Below are 21,607 nucleotides of genomic sequence, written 5' to 3' on the forward strand. Positions count from 1 at the left end.
CATTCCAGAAAGTGGCTTTCCATCCATCAATCAATCAATCAAATGTATTTATGAAGCCCTTTTTCTTAACCTGAGCAATGACGCTTTCCTTCCAATAACGCAACATTCCTTCCTCCATAGTAATTCACTCGTATATGCTGCACCTCATCATCCACTTCAAGTAAATGTGGGTACCAGGGTTGTGGTCAATTCCATTTAAATACGCTTAGAATGTCAAAAAGTTAACATTGCTGGAATTACCTTGCCGTTTTGGAGACAGTGATGCGTTTGCTAGCAAAGAGATTTGCGGTGGCTAATTAACTGGAAATAAGTGAATTGTTTCGCCCCACAGCTATTCAAGATAATTAGTGAGCCAGCTAAAATGGTTAACAATAGTTAGCAATCACTTCTCCACCTATTTTGCTAGCTACACTGTGCCTGCCGTGTCAATAAGGTCTCCAAAAATGACGTGCTGTCTCCAGTTTTGTTTACACTTTGCCATTTTGACACTGTGTATCCACTTTCTATGCGCATTCAGTCAAATCCATTGTTGTCCTCATTGAAAAAAATTGAATTGACTGCATTTAAATGGAATTAACCCCGACCCTGGTGACGTATTGTCTCCGGCCATTCACATTGGGGTTGACTTCATAGCCTATACATCTTGTGTAATGTGGATTAGGATTTCGAAGGCAGACCAGATTTGGGGACATCGTCGGGAACTAGAACCGATCGTCAGTGATACTGCCAATGTTTACAGCCAGAGATTAGGCCATGGTTAAGCTTTAAGAGTAGGACGATCACAGAGGAGTAATTTGATAATAGATCAGTGTATAGTGCATTCGGAAAGTATTCGGACCCCTTCACTTTTTACAAATTCTTTACGTTACAGCCTTATTCTAAAATGGATTAAATAGTTTTTTTTCCCTCATCAATCTCCACACAATACCCCATAATAACAAAGCAAAAACTGTTTTTTAGAAAACTGAAATATCACATTTTCATAAGTATTCAGACCCTTTAATTTGTTGAAGCACCTTTGGTAGTGATTACAGCATTGAGTCTTTTTCGGTATGACGCTACAAGCTTGGCACACCTGTATTTGGGGAGTTTCTCCCATTCTTCTCTTCAGATCATCTCAAGCTCTGTCAGGTTGGATGGGGAGTGTCTCTGCACAGCTATTTTCAGATCTCTCCAGGGATCGGGTTCAAGTCCAGGCACTGGATGGGCCACTCAAGGATATTCAGAGACTTGTCCCGAAGCCACTCCTGCGTTGTCTTGGCTGTGTGCTTAGGGTCGTTGACCTGTTGGAAGGTGAACCTTCGCCCCAGTCAGAGGTCCTGAGCACTCTGGAGCAGGTTTTCATCAAGGATCTTTCTGTACTTTGCTCCGTTCATCTTTCCCTTGATCCTGACTAGTCTTCCAGTCCCTGCCGCTGAAAAACATCCACACAGCATGATGCTGCCACCCCTATTCTTCACCGTAGGGATGATATTGGCCAGGTGATGAGCGGTGCCTGGTTTCCTCCACATATGACGCTTGGCATTCAGGCCAAAGAGTTCAGTCTTGGTTTCATCAGACCAGAGAATCTTGTTTCTCTATGGTCTGAGAGTCCTTTAGGTGCCTTTTGGAAAACTCCAAGAGGGCTGTCATGTGCCTTTTACTGAGGAGTGGCTTCCGTCTGGCCACTCTACCATAAAGGCCTGATTGGTGGAGTGCTGCAGAGATGGTTGTTCTTCTGGAAGGTTCTCCCATCTCCACAGAGGACCTCTGGAGCTTTGTCAGAGTTACCATTGGGTTCTTGGTCACCTCCCTGATCAAGGCCCTTCTCCCCCGATTGCCTAGTTTGGCAGGGTTGCCAGCTCTAGGAAGAGTCTTGGTGGTTCCAACCTTCTTCCAGTTAAGAATGATGGAGGCCACTGTGTTCTTGGGGACCTTCAATACTGCAAAAATGTTTTGGTACCCTTCCCCAGATCTGTGCCTCGACACAATCCTGTTTTGGAGCTCTACGGACAATTCCGTCGACCTCATGGCTTGGTTTTTGCTATGACATGCACTGTCAACTGTGGGACCTTATATAGACAGGCGTGTGCCTTTCCAAATCCTGTCCAATCAATTGAATATACCACAGGTGGACTCCAATCAAGTTGTAGAAACATCTCAAGGATGATCAATGGAAACAGGATGCATCTGAGCTCAATTTCGAGTCTCATAGCAAAGGGTCTGAATATTTACGTAATTATGGTATTTCTGTTTTTAATTTGTAATACATTTGCAACAAATTCTAAAAACCTGTTTTCGCTTTGGCTTTATGGGGTATTGTGTGTAGATTGATGAGGAAAAAAGTAATTTAATCCATTATAGAATAAGGCTGTAACAAATGTGGAAAAAGTGAAGGGGTCTGAATACTTTCTGAATGCACTGTATAGAAATCTTTTTAATGGGATTGAATTTACTGACAGAATACAATGAAGCTATCTTTAGGAGTCTCTCTGTTTTGGGTACTTTCGGGATTACATGGGCATGGCAGCAAAAGGAATGTTCTCTGGTCTCTTATAAATGCTACAGAAATGTTATAATTTTCTGGCACTAGAATTTCAAACACACACACACACACACACACACACACTGTGCGAGTGATGTGGATGGAACTCTAACACATACTACATCTTTGAGATTTCATATGCTGTAGAACGTTCTGTTTTTGCATACCCAAACGGCCTACTATTTAGGACACAAGTCCGGGTATCCGGACACAGCCCCTCATTCTCGATGGTTGGTATTCACAACCGTTAGCAAGCCTTCTAATAGGTTTATGGAGGGTCAACTAATTTGGAGAGGGGGATCATAAAAGCCATTCCAAATGTCTTTCTCATTCCCAATTAAAGGGGTTGTAATGTCTGAGTCATTAGAGTCTACCTCCCAGAGACAGTTATAAGTCTAGGTCACACTAAGACGCTATCTCGTTTTCCTTCCCAAATAGACATGGGCGAACATCCATAGTGCACATGGGCATGTACTGTATGTATGCCCTCGCCGAACACAACACAACACGCATGCACAAACACGCACAGTGGTTTAATGGTGGATGGTGTCTATGGTAGAGGAAGCGGTGCTCTCTGTATCTCCCAGCTACTGTTTATCTGTTTGAAGGCAACGCACTGTCACAGAGGGGTCTATATAACATCCCCAATGTTGCACAATCTGACATACACTACAAGTCAAAAGTTTGGACTTTTTGGAAGTTTAGAATTTTTTTTACATTGTAGAATTATAGTGAAGACATCAACACTATGAAATAACACATATGGAATCATGTAGTAACCAAAAAAGTGTTAAACAAATCAACATTTATTTTATATTTGAGATTCTTCAAAGTAGCCACCCTTTGCCTTGATGACAGCTTTGCACAGTCTTGGCATTCTCTCAACCAGCTTCATGAGGTATTCAGGTGTGCCTTCTTAAAAGTTATTTTGTGGAATTTCTTTCCTTAATGTGTGTGAGCCAATCAGTTGTGTTGTGACAAGGTAGGGGGGTATACAGAATATAGCCCTATTTGATAAAAGACCAAGTCCATATTATGGCAAGAACAGCTCAAATAAGCAAAGAGAAACGACAGTCCATCATTACTTTAAGACATGAAGGTCAGTCAATCCAGAACATTTCCAGAACTTTGAACGTTTCTTCAAGTGCAGTCGCAAAACCCATCAAGCGCTATGATGAAACTGGCTCTCATGAGGACCGCCACAGGAATGGAAGACCCAGAGTTACCTCTGCTGCAGAGGATAAGTTCATTAGAGTTACCAGCCTTAGAAATTGCAGCCCAAATAAATGCTTCACAGAGTTCAAGTAACAGACACATCTCAACATCAACTGTTCAGAGGGAACTGTGTGAATCAGGCCTTCATTGTCGAATTGCTGCAAAGAAACCACTACTAAAGGACACCAATAATAATAAGAGACCTGCTTGGGCCAAGAAACACGAGCAATGGACATTAGACCGGTGGAAATGTGTCCTTTGGTCTGGAGTCCAAATTTGAGATTTTTGGTTCCAACCATTGTGTCCAACTACACTTAACCAGCATGGCTACCACAGCATTCTGCAGCGATACGCCATCCCATCTGGTTTGGGCTTAGTGGGACTATCATTTGTTTTTCAACAGGACAATGACCCAACACACCTCCAGACTGTGTAAGGGCTATTTTACCAAGAAGGAGAGTGATGGAGTGATGCATCAGATGACCTGGCCTCTACAATCCCCCGACCTCAACCCAATTGAGATGGCATGGGATAAGTCGGACAGCAGAGTGAAGGAAAAGCAGCCAACAAGTGCTCAGCATATGTGGGAACTCCTTCAAGATTGTTGGAAAATCATTCCAAGTGAAGCTGGTTGAGAGAATGTCAAGCGTGTGCAAAGCTGTCAAGGCAAAGGGTTGCTATTTGAAGAATCTGAAATCTCAAATATATTTTGATTTGTTCAACACTTTTTTGGATACTACATGATTCCATATGTGTTATTTCATAGTTTTGATTTCTTCATTATTATTCTACAATGTAGAAAATAGTCAAAATAAAGAAAAAAACTTGAATGAGTAGGTGTGTCTAAACTTTTGACTGGTACTGGATATGGGATCTATATATACCTCAGTCACGTGAGATATATCATCCATCAACAATAGAAAGTAAAGGATATCATATTGTATTATATGTCATAATACTGTAAGCTGCGCTGTGTTTATTGAACATCAAGGAATACACAGGGTCACTATTTAGTCAAGTGATGTAAATAAATATAATTTATGATTTATTTTAAGTGTTTTTTGTTACACTTTCACTTTTACATTTCATTCTCAAATGAGACAACATTTAATGTTTTATGTAATTTGTCACGTTTTATGATTTGTGTTTTGAAGATCTGTTTCGCAACTCGTATGGTCAAGGGATTTTGGCAGCTGTTTCAATATGTGTTGTATGCTTGGTTTCACCATCACTCCTCTTTGGTTCTGCTTCATCAAAATCAATTCCTCTCCTCATCCTCAAAATGTGTTGCTTAGCTGTGATCCGATTAATCTCAATCCCTATGAATTCAGGCATAAACTTGAAGTGTTCCATATCCTGTTGATAGTACTCATCAGTTTCTAAATTGACTCTTTGATTGAAATGGACCTTAGCCCCCCTCAAGTTTGCCTTCCGTTACTGTATCTAACCTTAAGGGTGTTATACATAAACAAAATTAAACAATCTAGGGCATCAACTGTCACCAGTGATATTCACCTACATAAAAAAGACATCCTTGGTGTGCCACAACAAATCGGTTCGTGGGATGGATTTGGCTCGCAAGCCACGAGTTGCAGACTCCTATGGACTATCCTTCTGCTGCAGCATTTCTTTCTTTCTTTCTTTTTATGTTTTCTGTTTTCCTCACTGCGTCTCTCCTCCCCAGCTGGTCGGTGAGCAGCAAGAGAGCCGCCCGCTGCTGAGCCCCTCCATCGATGACTTCCTGTCAGAGAGCCGCATCGATGGTCCCGTGGTCCGGCCGGTCACCTCCAACACAGCAGGTAGCCCTCTCTCATTACCCACAACTCATTAACGCCCTCATCTGCTCCTCTCCTCTCTTTCTCTGTCAGCTAGTCCCAATTTGTTCCCTGCCGCACCCTTCCCCTAGGCAAGTGTTTCCCAAACCTCTCCTCGAGGGCCCCCAGCCAGTTCCACTTGAAGTATTCCAGTACAAGCACACCTGAATCAATGGCAAAGGTTCATGAAGATGCCGGAATTCAGATATGACGTCATTGTTTCAGTACTATCCAAAGAGTTTTTAAACAACGGCACATGACATGGTTCAATATACCAATAAATCGCAAACAATCTTCCCATTGGCAGTCGTCTCAAAGCTAAAATTGGGATAATGTACAGTGCCTTCAGAAAGTATATACACCACTAGATTTTTTCCCCACATTTTGTTGTGTTACAGCCTGAATTTAAAATGGATTAAATTGTGAGGGGTTTTCAGTGGCCCACACACAATACCCCATAATGTCGAAGTGGAATTGTGTTTTTTGAAATTTACAGAAGTTTATAAAAAATGTAAAGCTGAAAATTATTGAATTAATAAGTATTCAACCCCTTTGTTAAGGCAAGCTTAATTAAGTTCAGGATAAAAAATGTGCTTAACAAGTCACATAATAAGTTGCATGGTGCAATAATAGTGGTTAACATGATTTTGAATGACTACCTCATCTCTGTACCCCACACATACAATTATCTGGAAGGTCCCTCAGTCGAGCAGTGAATATCTAACTCAGATTCAACCACAAAGACCAGGGAGGTTTTCCAATGCCTTGCAAAGAAGGGCACCTATTGATAGATGGGTAAAAAAATTAAAGCTGACATTGCATATCCCTTTGAGCATGGTAAAGTTATTATTTACACTTTGGATGGTGTATCAATACACTCAATCACTATAAAGATACAGGTGTCTTTCATAACTCCGTTGCCGGAGAGGAAGGAAACCGCTCAGGGATTTCATCATGAGGCCAATGGTGACTTTAATACAGTTACAGAGTTTAATGGCTGTGATAGGGGAAAACTGAGGATGGATCAACAACATTGTAATTACACCACAATACTAACCTAATTGACAGAGTGAAAAGAAAGAAGCTTGTAAGAATAAAAAATATTCCAAAACATGCATCCTGTTTTTTTTACCCAGTAAGTTGACTGAACACATTCTCATTTACAACAACAACCTGGGGAATAGTTACAGTGCAGAGGGGGATGAATGAGCCAATTGGAAGCTGGGGATGATTAGGTGGCATGAGGGCCAGATTGGGAATTTAGACAGGACACCAGTGTTAACACCCCTACTGATAACTGCCATGGGATCTTTAGTGACCACAGAGAGTCAGGACACCCGTTTAATGAAAGACAACACCCTACACAAGGCCAATCACTGCCCTGGGGTATTGGGATCTTTTTTTTAGACCAGAGGAAAGAGTGCCTCCTACTGGCCCTCCAACACCACTTCCAGCAGCATCTGGTCTCCCATCCAGGGACCGACCAGGACCAACCCTGCTTAGCTTCAGAGGCAATCCAACAGTGGGATGCAGGGTGGTATGCTGCTGTTTGCAACAAAGCACTAAAGTAATGCTGCAAAAAATGTGGCAAAGCAATTAACTTTCTGTCCTGAATAGAAAGTGTTTTGTTTGGGGCAAATCCAATACAACACATTACTGAGTACCACTCTCCATATTTTCAAGCATAGTGGTGGCTGCATCATGTTATGGGTATGCTTGTAATCATTAAGGCCTGGGGAGTTTTTCAGCATAAAAAATAAATGGAATGGAGCTAAGCAAAGGCAAAATCCTAGAGGAAAACTTGGTTCAGTCTGCTTTCCACCAGACACTGGGAGATTAATTCAACTTTCAGAAGGACAATAACCTAAAACACAATGCCAAATCTACACTGGAGTTGCTTACCAAGAAGACAGTGAATGTTCCGGAGTTACTCAGTTTTGACTTAAATCTGCTTGAAAATCTATGGCAAGACTTGACTTGTCTAGCAATGATCAACAACCAATTTTACAGAGCTTAAATATTTTTGAGAAGAATAATGGGCAAATATTGTACAATCCAGGTGTGCAAAGCTCTTAGAGATTTACCCAGAAAGGTGTGAATACTTATGTAAATGAGATATTTCTATATTTCATTTTCAATACATTTGCAAACATTACAAAACATGTTTTCACTTTGTCATTATGGGGTATTGTGTGTAGATGGGTGAGAAAAAAATGCATTTTAAATTCAGGCTGTAACACAACAAAATGAGGAATAAGTCAAGGGGTATGAATACTTTCTAATGTGCTATACTGAATACTGTGCTAATGATACAAAATACAGTAACGGAAAGCCACGTACAATACAGCGAACTTAGCAAACAAGGCATTTGTGGTATGTGCATGGGGGCTGGCAATTTTATGAACCTCCCTGTAGGTGCTCTACAAACTACCTACAGACTATCAGCATTTCAACAGCATGTCTTTAGCCTCTCAGTAGCATCTCAACAGTATATATCATCATTTTCAACCAGGTAGTCTATAGTCCTTCTATAGATGCTCAACAAACCATCTGTAGACTATCAGCAGCATTTCAACAGCATATCTGTAGCCTGCCTGTCAGTAATATTTCAAAAGTAAAACCCCTCACTTGCACAAATGCCAAGCCCATCTCTAGATGATCAACAAACAATCAGGAGACTATCAGCAGCATCTCAATTGCATATCAGTTACAACTTAACAGCATATCTGTTGTCATTCTAGTAGCGATCTGTAGATATGCTTTGGGACTATCCGAATAAAGTTCAACACAAGTTGAGCTTAGTTGACAGTCTACAGACTATCTACTTCACATTCAAATATGTATCAACTGATGTTCAGTGCATTCACTTACACTCTAGTAACCCTCTGTAGATATGCATTGGGATAAATAAAGTGAAAGACTATTTCATTAAGTTAATATGCTATAACCACACAACACATCCAAATGTGCAACTGTTGTGTTGGGATGACTGAAATTACCTTTTGACACTGGAGCACCTTGGGAAACAAACAAACAATCACTATGCTTAAACTTGTCTTTCCTAGTTAGTGATAAAGAAACGTACCAGAGGCATAATGTTAAAATCAATCTTTTAATTAACAAAAATCACAACATTGTCTACAACATTTTTGGCCTAATGGCTAAAGGCTGCCAGTGGAAATGTCGGGCCGTTGCCCGAGGAGAGAGTGAGTGAGAGACATTGCAGCACCAAGTTAGTTTAATTCAACCAACACAAAGTTTCAGTAAACCGTGCAACACTACTGTAAATGTGCCCCTGAAAGTATGTGCCTCCACCATACACTGAGGGCATGTGTAGGCTAAAGTATTGTTGCACGGTATATCAAAACTTCAGTAGTATCACAATACCAGCATTTGACAATGTTCAATATAATATTTTTTTTAGGACCGGTAGTATCGAATGTAATAAGGTTCTGTTGTCCTGCAACAAGGAAAACATGTTTGTCCTCTTATCTTAGGGTAGTAGTTCACCTTTCTCTTCATCTCTGTGACATTTACTTGAATATCACCCACCATATCTTCTGTGCATAATGTTGCCAGATCTGCGAGTTGTTCACAGAAAGGCAACACCTCTCTGTTTACTATGAAAAGCTCATCAACAGGAGCGGTGGTGGCAACAGTGTTCCTGGACACACCCGCCTTTCGGAAAGCCGAGGTCATAGTGTAGCCCTTCTTCGTCAGGTTCAGCAGCCTCTGGTATCTGGTGACAACGTCTTTGATGTTGCCTGCTAAAGAAATACAAAAGCAGAATACAAAAGCAATGTTAATTTTCCATGTCATCTCTGCTCTGCTACAATGTTTCAGTATGTGCTACTGCTCCTCGCATGCAAAAGCAATGCAGACGACTCATTGTGTTTGGTGGCTTATCCTGGACTAATGAGTTGCTGAATGTGGGCGAATCGTCAGTGGGAGATTGTGCTAGAAACCTGAAGATTTTTGTCTTGTTGGTATTCTATGTACTGACAGAAGGAATTTAAGTAAGAATCCATAACATAGTTCCTCATTTGGAATAATGTCACCTACCTTCTGTTTCGGCAGTCATCTCGCTCAGTTGCTGCTCAAGAAATGCTCTATCAGCCTCCAGGTCTTCCACTCGAGCCTGGAGGATCTCTGCTTTAATCTTCCATTGAACCAATTTCTGGTTCATCTGCATAATTTTTTCACTTGAACTCCAACAACATGAAAGAACATATAAAAATATATCTTATATTGTAACATGCGTTACCAAGAAAGCATAACGTGAAAGTGAAATGAAACGTTGCCCCTAAAATAAATGAAATGATGAATATATGAAAATGATATGTTGATGTACAGTATGTACATGGCCAAGACTATTTTAACACACTGTGTTGTGATTATAATGGCCTATTATGCAGTAGGGTGTCCAACACACTTGGCATGCCATCTTGAATTGACTTTAGGCCCATTCTGAGAGAGAGCCGGGGCTAGCTCGATTCAATCAGGAGAGACGCTGGTTGGAGCTAGAGACCGGACAGTTGACAGCTGGTTTGTGCATCGACATTGTCCGATTCAGATTGGAAAGCAACAGGTTTTTGAGTGTTGACGTGGGGGGTGTTTGACCAACACTGGGCTGTGACTGGAGCAGAGATGGATGGAAAGGTAGGGGGGTTAGAAGTTGAGGAGGATGGGATGGAGTGGAGCGGTGGAGGGGGGAAAGGGTGGAGGAAGAGTAGTGCGAGTAGATATGAAAAAGAGGAAGACCGAGGATCTTTTGCAGGTCTCGTCAGGGGAGAGTAGTGATGAGGGAGGTTCGGTTCGCAGTGTTGTATGGAGAGAAGTGGAGTTCAAGGTGTTGGGGAAGTTTAAGGACAAGAGTGGAGTCACGGCGGGGAGTCCGATCGCATTGGCTAGTGACTTGTAGAGTAAAGTAAGAGAGGTTGTGTCTGCTAAAAGTCTTTGATGGAAGTTTGGTGGTGGTGCGTATCAATGCTAAACAGCATGAGAAGGCTCTCAAACTCAAGCAGGTGTGTAAACGTGGGGTTGATAGTAGCATGCCGGATCAAACCGGACGGCAGTGGGTGAAAGGAGTTATTATGGCAGTCCCAGAAATTGTTAACATAAAATAAATAAAGGATCTGTTAAACTACTTGAAGGGAGGCTCTCTTATTGATGCAAAGTGCCTCCAGATGACACAAGAAGGGAAGGTGGATAGCCTGTCAAAGCTACTAAACTTTGAGGATCCGGTACTGGCAGAAAAAGTTAGGATATGCAAGCTTATGTTCCCAAACCATAGCGTTGATATAACTGTTAAAGGTTTGGGTATGCGGCAGTGTGTAAAGGCAAAAGGAGATGTGCGAAGTGTGGGGGAGAACATGAATGCGGAGATCCAGTTAAAGTGCTGTAACTGTGTTGCGCAGTGATGAAAAGACAAGTAGAAGTGCAGCAGGTGAGTCGTGAGCGTAACATCTCAAAAGCAGTAAAGGTAGTCCACGCAGAGACAAGCAGGGCACATAGAAGAGCAGGTATTCCAGGACAGATTGGGATGCAGGTTGGGCGTGATGTAGGGAGAAGAATGGGAGAGAACACTAGACTGGTAGACATGAGGAAGGTTGTTACATATGTGCAGTAAGTGAGAAATCTAAGAATAAAAGGATTGAGATAATTTTGGATAAGGCAGGAAAGTATCTAGGGATCACAGGACTGACATGGGAAAATGTGAGGGATGACCTCGAGATTGGGAAGCAGTCCAGCCAGGAATCATGTCTTGGTTAATTTACATAATGGTGTTAATCCTCCAATGGAATGCGAGAAGTTTGATAGCCAATGGACAAGAGTTTCTTGAGAATTTACCAGCTAAACCAGATGTGATATGTCTCCAGGAGACATGGCTTAATTTCACGTGTGAGTTCCAAATATCTCCAACGGTCCCCCCAGCGTGGGTTATTTTATGCACTTGATGTCAGAATGCGCTCACTGTTCCATAATGTGATTGTTACGCAACAGGACAGTTAATCCACGCTGCCCTCAAACCAAGACACGCTGCCTGCTAATTATCTATATATCTATGTTTCAACTAAAACAGTTTGAAATGAGGTGTGTTCTGCCTCCTCATTCATTCACATAGAAAAAGCCCATTTCCCTGTCGGGCGGACAATTTACATTTGAGGCATGCTATGCTAATGTTAGGCGAGGCAAGGATTAGCTAGATGAGCCGGACAAACTTCTCGCCCAGTGTTTTTCCAGGTCAAGTATGGAGACGTTTGAACAGAACCTGCCCTAACTTTTTCCCCCTGACATTGCCAGGACATGTGTGCATTCCATCAAAGTACAGTAAGTGCCTAATTACATTATCATAATAGTTTTTCTATATCGTGTTATGTCGTTTCTACTGTAGCACACCGTATGTAGCTATGTATGGAGCATAATGTATTCTCTGTGTATTCCTTTATAACCGCAGACACGCAGGTTACTAATTTCATAACCTTTATGGTGTTACACTCGATTGTGCTTATGTAGCTAGCTACATGCTTCTATTAGCTCTGTAAAACAATGCTAATGGCATCAGAGAAGTATTAGCTTTTGTTGTATCTTTTGAATCTGCCCTTATCTTGACCATGACCTGTGTATTAATTTGGCCTGTCCTGATATTGTATTCTAATTACTAATAATTCCTCATTATTCTGTACTTTTAGAAACCACACACACAAACAGTAATGAACATTATTTGCAAACATCATAACTGGAACTGGACATCTTTCTTGCCGAAGATTGAGGGCAACTTTTGTATGCTAGCAACATTCTGTTTGAACGTACACTTCTTTGCAGTTTTAGTGGAGGAAAAAACTGCAAGAAAATACATAGGCCTATATGTAATGGTTGTCTATTTTTTTGAAGTATTGGTAGTGATTGAGCAACAAAAACTAAAACAGCAAGAAAAGACTGCCAACATATTTATATGCATAACCCATATTTCAATATTCATGTAGTGATTGAACAACAAAAACTGCATTCTCATCCCCCACCCCTAAAGGCATAGTATCAAGGCAGGTCACCTGTCAAGTCAGTCAGTCAGTAATTGCGCAGTTGTGCTCAATAGTCCCCAAAGCGTGGCGTAACACACAGAGGTGTGTCACAAGCTAAACACATGTACTTTATCAACCTCCTCTGCTTCCTTCTCCTGGCGCTGGACAGGCAGACTTTGCTGTGCCTCCTTGTGCGACTGCCTTGAGCAGCAGTTTGTGGGACTTCGGAGGGAAAATGCAGTGCAGTGAGACATAGGGGATTGTCTGCAGCAGGACGGCCCCCAGTGGATGGGTGCCGAGGGGTGTGGCGCTCGTTCAGCAGCTCTCTCATGAGGTTCTCTCTGTACTTTTGGTCATCATCTCACCAATGGGGGAGAGGGAGAGCGAGTGGGGAGGATGATGAGGGAGTGGGTAGGTGGGTGAGATATTGTCAATGTAATTGCATAATGGAACTGTATGTGATTTGTATGTGAACTATATGTCCAATTACAAAAAAAAAACGTGTTAAATAATCATCTCACCTGTTAGCTGGCGGTGAACTATGTGGCCACTGAGGACAGCAGTGTTGACCAGATGGAAAGATATATTCTTATACCACTTGGTCGTTTTCCAAGCACATTCCACAAAGCTGTTTACCATGTCCACCTTATCCACTGCCCCCGTTTTGAGGTTATAGTCAAGCACACAGTCTGGTTTGATCTTTCTCTCTCCTGTCAGGTGGTCCACCTTTCCTGTGGCCAACATGGTTGCTGTATGGACAGTGGATAGGACATGGATGTATTGTTTGTCAGCTGTTTACCGTTCTCCTTGAACTCCACCTCCCCACTCTGCATCTTCCTGCTTCCAAATGCCTGCATCCCTTTCCTGTTGGAACGGTCTGTGCCACAGGCCCCTGTGCGGTTGGAGAGCAGATGCTGGAAGTGTGTGGGACTGCTGTACCAATTGTGTGGCCCTTCCCGAGATGAGGAGCCAGCATGGTCATCAGCACAAACCCAGACACCCCAAGCCCCTCATAATGTTGGATGTCAGTGGTGGACCCTGTGTAGACTATAATGTCCTAGACAAAATCCTGTCTTCACGTCGCACATAACAAAGGACTTGACCCCAAACCTGTGCCTTTCGGAGGGAATATATTGATGGAACATTGTTGACGAAATGCAGGCATCGCAGCAGAACTAGGAAGTAGTCTTGGGAAAAGAGTGGCAAAGAAGGAAAGGATCCGTGCTCCAGTAGTCCCTTAGGGAGTTCTTCTTCACTATTCCCATGAGAATGACTGTCAACAGGAAGGGATACATTTCACTAATTGTGGTTGTCACCCATTTAGCGAGCTTCCCCCTCACTCCTGGCTCTCTCTTCTCCTGTAGCTCCAAGGCATAGCGATTGGTCTCCTCCACTACGTCTCCCACCAGCTCCTCTGTCAGAAACCGCTTGAAGCACTCTGCCTCAGAGGGAGATAGCAAAGGGCTTTGCACTACAGACTCATCAAAGCCAACAGCAGGGCCAGGAGGGTGAAATGGCTCCTGTACTTCACCCACTGTTGGTCTGCCTCCATCACCACCAGCATCTTCAGAGGGATCTGGGACTTCGTTGGTGTGCAAGGAGTCCTCGGATTCTGGGTTCTCAATGGCCACAAGGTTGGGGGGGCAGCTCCTCACTGTCACTGTCAGAATCTGATTCCTGACTTTCACTCAGAATTAACCAAAATCTCCAGAGTTTTTGCATTTGTGAGTTGTCTCCTTTTGAAAGACATTGCTAATGCTACAGCTTAGCCCACTAGCTACACACATAAACATCAACACTGAATTGCTCAGCGTGAGTGTCAGAGGTTACTTGATTGACTGCCGGCACGCACCACTTGTATGAATAAATCAATATCAGAAAATGGTTTGTGTGGTGTTTTATTCACGTTTTCAAGTACTGGTGACAAATCATGCATTCCGATTCTTGCATAGATTGTAATGGACACATACAGTATGATGTGTGTAAAATCCATTTTCAAGGTTATTATTCAAGGTTATTTTCAAGGTTAAATAAAAATAAAATAAAATAAATAAAAGGTTGTACTGATTATGATGAGCTAATGCTAAGCTAATTGCCAGTTGTGTGGAGCCATGTTTGTTGACATTCTGGGTGTCATGTAAACGTCTGTCAGACCAAAGATGTTATAACAAAACGAGGGGAAGGGATGGTTCTAATCAAATCAAATTGTATTTGTCACATGCGCCGAATACAACAGGTGTAGACTTTACCATGAAATGCTTACTTCCGAATTATTTCCCAACAATGAAGAGTTAAAAAGTAAGAACATGTAGCATTTTTTTTAAACAACTAGTAACACAATAAAATAGGGGTGTACGTGGAGGAGGAAAAGAACAAAAGCTGCTTATGTAAGATTAAGACCAATGTAGAAAAATGGGAAAAGATCAAAGTGATTAAAATGGTTGTGGTCCCACAATTTAATTATATCTCTGCAATGTTACCTATGAATATTCCAGACCGGTATTTTAAACAATATGACAAATTAACTAAATACTTTTTGTGGGATAGGAAAAAATCCAGGACTAATATGAAGATGATGTGCTCACCAAGGGATGTAGGAGGCTTGGCTTTACCAGATGTTAAATCGTACAATTTATCATTTGAAATGGCTAAATTGGCGAAGCATTGGGGCAAAAGGGGATGCTGGCTTGGATTGAATAACAATAGAACGGGAACTAAGTTATCCTTTCACCCCTGTTGATACTCTGTCACATAGTCTTACAGGGGAGAGGTCTGTTGAAACTCCCAACCCAATTTTGTTACACTCAAAAGAGGTGTGGAGAACAGTACATAAGATATGTGGAATTTCACATCTAAAACAAGGATACTCATCATTGTGGCACAATAATAATAATAATAATAATAATATGCCATTTAGCAGACGCTTTTATCCAAAGCGACTTACAGTCATGCGTGCATACATTTTTGTGTATGGGTGGTCCCGGGGATCGAACCCACTACCCTGACGTTACAAGCGCCGTGCTCTACCAGCTGAGCTACAGAGGACCACAATCCAAGGCTACGGATAGGAAAGAAGTCTGTGTACTGGAAACAGTGGCTAATGAAAGGAATTCATACTATAGGTGATCTGTACAATGAAGATGTTTTAATGTCATACTCAGATTTGGTACAAAAATATGATGTGGGAGACGAGGGACATTTCTGGAAATATTTACAATTGAGGGAGTGTTTGTTAACCGGCTATCAACAACATCCAGGAAAGAACCCAATAGCTGAGTATTTGGAATTACCCAAACATAAAGCAGCCATTTTGTACTCAATATTTAGTAATCTGCTGAGTAAAGACTAAACACCTCTGAACAATATGGCAAATTGACCTTAAGTGTAAAATTGAGGATGATACCTCGTTGAAGATCTTGTTCAGCTCAGGGAGGAACATAAGGGAAGCCAGGGGGAAACTTACTCAATATAAGATACTACATATGTTTTATTGGACCCCAACAAGGCTTCATAAGATGCGTCTGACCAACAATTCTCTGTGTTGGAAATGCCAAAAAGACACGGGGACATTTTTACACGCAATATGGGAACGCACATTAGTGCTACCTTTCTGGAAGGATGTTTTGAAATATCTGGAGGAATGGTTGGGGTTAACAATTCCAGTTTCACCAAGAATATGTCTCTTGGGCGATAGAACAGAGTTACCTAATGTAACAAATGAGGAATTTGCACTGATCACTGTTGGTATCGTTACAGCAGCTAGAGTAATCCTTAGAATTTGGAAGGGTCATGCCACTCCTACTCTGAAACAGTGGATAGAATCAATGTTGGAGGTAGCATCTTATGAACAAATGCTTGCTAGGATCACTGGTAGAAACAACAATTCAAGAAGCTGGCACGCGTTTTATTTGGCATGTTGTTTCTAAGACTAGGAGGTGATGACTTATGCTTGTGAACCCATTTTAGTCCTGTATTGTAGCTTGTGAGATACTATTTGACTGTGTATGTATGCTATGTTGGAGGATATGTCTGGATGTCATACTCAATGTTTTTATGCTGTACATAGTTTTTTTGTTTTTGTTTATTTGTTCGTTTGTTTGTGGAAAAAATATATAACTTTAATAACAAAAAAACGAGCATTACTTCAATCTTCTTGGGGTAACAGTTGGAATAATGGGACAATTCACAGTACAACGCATTTCTCATCCCTGGATTGAGGTACTTTTTCCAAACTATATCTCGCGCTGGCTCCTCGTTGTCGTAATCTATACAGGAAGCCTGTCTGAACCTAGTGCAGCTGTAAGCAAGTGGGTCTGATCTGTTGGCTAACAGTAGGCCTACATAGTAGTTTTTCTCAACAAATACAATACATATTCTCTTGGCTGAGGTCCATATCAGGATCTTGATATGCATTTTGATGTACTAAATTGTCTGAAGCTTATTTGTGTTTTGAGGACATGCTCAATAATTTGATAAATATTAAATCCACATAATTATTTCATACATAAAGGCGCAAACCGCAAGCTACAAGCACTGTAACTGGTAGCCTAGCAACAAGAACCACTAGTTCCAGCTGTCATTTTTTTATTTGGGTGCCACAAATGAGTGGGTAAATGGTATGGTTGAACTGACAACTGGAAAAACAAAGAAGTGAGAAGCTATTCAGAAAATACCTCAAAGAAGTTAACGCTAAAGTGAGTAGCTAATTTGAGATGTTTTATTTGTCTTATTAACTAGAATCAAGAATGTTAGCTAATTTGGCCAGGAGCCAGTAGGTCTAACTTAGCTAGCTAGGCTTGATAGGGGGATGACTTCAGGCTGATGAGAGAGTTTCACAGATCCCCATCTGCTACATTCACCTCCCAAACTCACTCCATAGCGACCCCAGCGGTTGAGATGAGCGCAACTGTAGTCAAGAGTCCAGCTTGCTTAGCGAGTACCGCTTCCCCCTGATTCAGCTCATACGGAGACTCAAACTCTGGACCTCAGCTTCAAAAACACATGTGACCGCCCTCCTGTACCATACCAACCCATCACGCTATTAAAAAAGGCCTTCTTCAATAGCGCAAGGGGTGACACTTCAGGCTGAGGAGTGAGTTTCGCAGATCCCAATCTGCTACACTAATACAAGTCTTCAAGATCCAGCAAGGTTAATCATCAAAATAGCATGGTTTGGTGACCCATGCTTATGTGATGAGAACCTTGCCTGAGACCTGAAGACGTGTTAGACGTGTTCGTTTCAAGTCTCCGGCAAGGGTACTCATTATAAGGGTAACGTGACTGTCTGGGTTAAGACTTTGTTAGCCTACTGAGCTAAAGCCTAGGTATTGGTTATGTGACGTGAAGTGTAATACAGGTGGTTCGGGGACCACACTTGCATGATAAGTAACTTGTCAGAGACCAGTTACATTGTCTGGCACACAGGAGACCTGGGTTAGAACCCCATCAGTCAAACTAACACGTCTTCAGGTCTCAGGCAATAAGGTTGCTCACCACATGCATGGATCACCAAACCACCTCTGTTGCACTCTCATTGAGGTGCACAGATCCTTCTGCTTCTGTTTGTCACAGAAAGTGTTGTTGTCGTGCAGTGGGCCTGAGTTCAAACCCAGTCAGCTATATTGGTGCTGTGATCTCTGAGTATGAGGTCAATGGGGGGTGAAATGTAACCGAGGTCCACGCTCTTTTGATGAGTAACCTTGCTGGAGACTTGTTAGCTTCATGTACTCATCCGGATGGGCTTTAGCTAAGTGGGCTAAAACAGTCTTGTGACATGCAGGAGACCTGTTTCGCACCCAGTAAGTCACAAGAGCAAGAAAAGCTATTTAAAAACTGGTAAACTTGAAATTATAGTTTGTAAACTTGATACACAGACAACGAATGCAATATTTCCCATATTGAAACTGAATATCTAAATATTACATTTGAATATTAAATTAAATTAAAATTGAATTTTAAAACCGACTGCAATATTCATTCAATTCAGTTTCAGATCATAAAATACAAGTTCAATTTATGAATTAAATGATTCAATTCTGCCTACAAATTCAAAAATATTAAATTCAAATACAGTTTCTGTTGGCACTGAAATCGCTCCATAGATTGGATGTATGTAGAAACTGTCCCATTACGGAGAATATCCTAGCTCCTTATATTAAATTAAGGACATGCATATCTGTGGTCCTCTGTAGCTCAGCTGGTAGAGCACGGCGCTTGTAACGCCAAGGTAGTGGGTTCGATCCCCGGGACCACCCATACACAAAAATGTATGCACGCATGACTGTAAGTCGCTTTGGATAAAAGCGTCTGCTAAATGGCATTATTATTATTATTATTATTATCTGGAGCATGTCTATTCCTTATATCTAAAACAATGACAGATAACCGGAAATATATACATAAACATATCCCCTGATATTGACTCTTTTTGCCCAGTGTATAGGTTTTGAAACTATTGAAAATGCATGCATGTCTGAGATGTCTCTGACCCCTCACAGTATAGTTTGGCAGTCATTTATGCAAGGAATTGACTTTTAGTGGACCTTCCCAAGTCTGAACATGGCCCTACCTGATTGATCTGTTAGATGAACTGATCAATAATCTTCACAACACTCAATTTAATTTCTGTAGAGATGCTCACAAGGTTTGGGCATGCGGCAAGTGGATATGCTGCAAGATGGGATTTCTAAGAACAGCACCACGCTCTCCAGGATGGCAAAGAAACTTCAGAGTATCTGTCTCAAAAGAATGAAAAGGCATCGGAAGAGAAAAGGACAGAGAATAGGCAGAGTTAATGTCCTCACCCACAGTTCTGCCACAAAATAAAGGTACTGTATGTTTCATCCTGACATATACAGTGAGCAGATTCTTTGTTGTTTTGTCTCTGTACTCCAGCACTTTGGATTTGAAATTAATAAATGACTATAAGGTTAAGATGCAGACTATCAGCTTTAATTTTAGTGTATTGTCAGCCATATCGGGTGAACCGTTTAGAAATTACATCACTTTTTGGACATAGTCAACCCATGTGCAATAAAGAAGTCAAAAGTTTAGTAATTGGTCCCATATTCATAGCACGCAATGATTACGTTTATAGAAGCGGTCTAAGGCACTGCATCGCAGTGCTAGAGGTATCACTACAGACCTGGGTTCGATCCCAGGCTGTGTCGCAGCTGGCCGCGACCAGGAGACCCATGAGGCGGCGCACAATTGGCCCAGCATCGTCCGGGTTAGGGGAGGGTGTGACCGGCCGGTGATGTCCTTGTCCCATCACGCTCTAGCGACTCCTGTGGCGGGCCGGGCGCATGCACGCTGGCTTCGGTCGCCAGTTGTACGGTGTTTCCTCTGACACATTGGTGCGGCTGGCTTCCGGGTTAAGCGAGCAGTGTGTCAAGAAGCAGTGTGGCTTGGCAGGGCCGTGTTTCGGAGGACGCATGGCTCTCGACCTTCGCCTCTCCTGAGTCCGTACGGGAGTTGCAGCGATGGGACAAGACTGTAACTATCAATTGGATATCACGAAATTGGGGAGAAAAAGGGGTAAAAAGTACAAAAATATGAATAGTAAATAATATATTGTGTCATTTTGGAGTCACTTTTATTGTAAATTAGAATAGAATATGTTTTCTAAACACTTCTACATTAATGTGGATAGTCCTGAATGAATGGTGAATAATGATGAGAGAGAAAGTTACAAACGCACAAATATCATACCCCCAAGAAAGACATGCTAACCTCTCATATTACAATAACTGGAGGTCAGCATTTTTGGGGGCGGGCTATGATATATATGCCCCTAACTTTTTCACTCATCATTATTCACGATTCATTCAGGATTATTCGTAATCATGGTAGCATCCACATGAATGTAGAATTTTTCATTGTCCCAATACTTTTGGAGCTCACGGTAAGTCCTTAAATAAAAAAAACTCCAGTGATAACTACCTTTATCATTTGAAAACAGTCGTTTAGAGCTTAGATTTAAAGGCATCACCAATTTGGACTTTTAATAATTTATAGCCATTGATTCCTGAAGAATAAAACTTGCCTCATGAGCTTAGTTCAACCCCATCAGAACCCAAAATATAATCTTGTTTTACTCTATTGTTTGTAAATAATGTAATTGTAAACAACACTGTATAGCCTCAAAACATATACTGAACAAAAATATAAACATGTAAAGTGTTGGTCCCATGTTTCATGAGCTGAAATAAAAGATACCAGAAATTTTACATATGCACAAAAAGCTTATTTCTCTCAAATGTTGTGCACAAATTTGTTTACATCCTTGTTAGTGAGCGTTCCTCCTTTGCCAAGATAATCCATCCACCTGACAGGTGTGGCATATCAAGAAGCTGATTAAACAGCATGATCATTACACAGGTGCACATTGTGCTGGGGACAATAAAAGGCCACTCTAAAATGTGCAGTTTTGTCACACAACACAATGCCACAGATGTTTATTTCTCTACCAACGTCGTTTTAGAGAATTTGGCAGTACGTCTAACTGGCCTCCCAACTGCAGACCACGTGTAACCACGCCAGCCCAGGACCTCCACATCTGGCTTAATCACCTGCGGGATCGTCTGAGACCAGCCACCCGGACAGCTGATGAAACTGAGGAGTATTTCTGTCTGTAATAAAGCCTTTTAGTGGGGAAAAACTCAGTCTGATTGGCTGGGCTTGGCTCCCCAGTGGGTGGGCCTGGCTCTCAAGTGTGTGAGCCTATGCCCTCCCTTGCCCACCCATGGCTGCACCCCTGCCCAGTCATGTGAAATCTATAGATTAGGGTCTAATGATTTCCTTATATGAACTGTAAGTCAGTAAATCGTTGAAGTTTGTTGCGTTTATATTTTTGTTCAGTATAGTTAAAACTATAATGTTGATATCATGGATGGTCAGTCATTGCATCCTTAGCTCTGTTTAGGAATTTGAGAGGTTACATTTCTCCAGCTCCATCACTCAGCTGTTTACCAAAACTGTGGCGGGGTATCACTTAATTTTTTGAACTGCAGATTGCCTCTTTAATGGGTAGG

The 21,607-nt window shown here is 41.7% G+C and overlaps 1 protein-coding gene across 1 annotated transcript in view; it reads left to right on the forward strand.

Annotated features, from left to right (window-relative positions):
• pex5lb (peroxisomal biogenesis factor 5-like b) overlaps nucleotides 1–21,607 on the forward strand; it is a gene marked incomplete at both ends in the record, with an annotated part of 122,508 nt that overhangs the window by 55,172 nt on the left and 45,729 nt on the right. Inside the window, 1 exon segment of the mRNA XM_084188034.1 lies at nucleotides 5,424–5,538. Coding sequence (XP_084044160.1) covers nucleotides 5,424–5,538 — 115 coding nt within the window.

The sequence above is a fragment of the Coregonus lavaretus genome (genome assembly GCF_964263955.1).
Source record: "Coregonus lavaretus genome assembly, chromosome: 23".
Taxonomy (NCBI): domain Eukaryota; kingdom Metazoa; phylum Chordata; class Actinopteri; order Salmoniformes; family Salmonidae; genus Coregonus; species Coregonus lavaretus.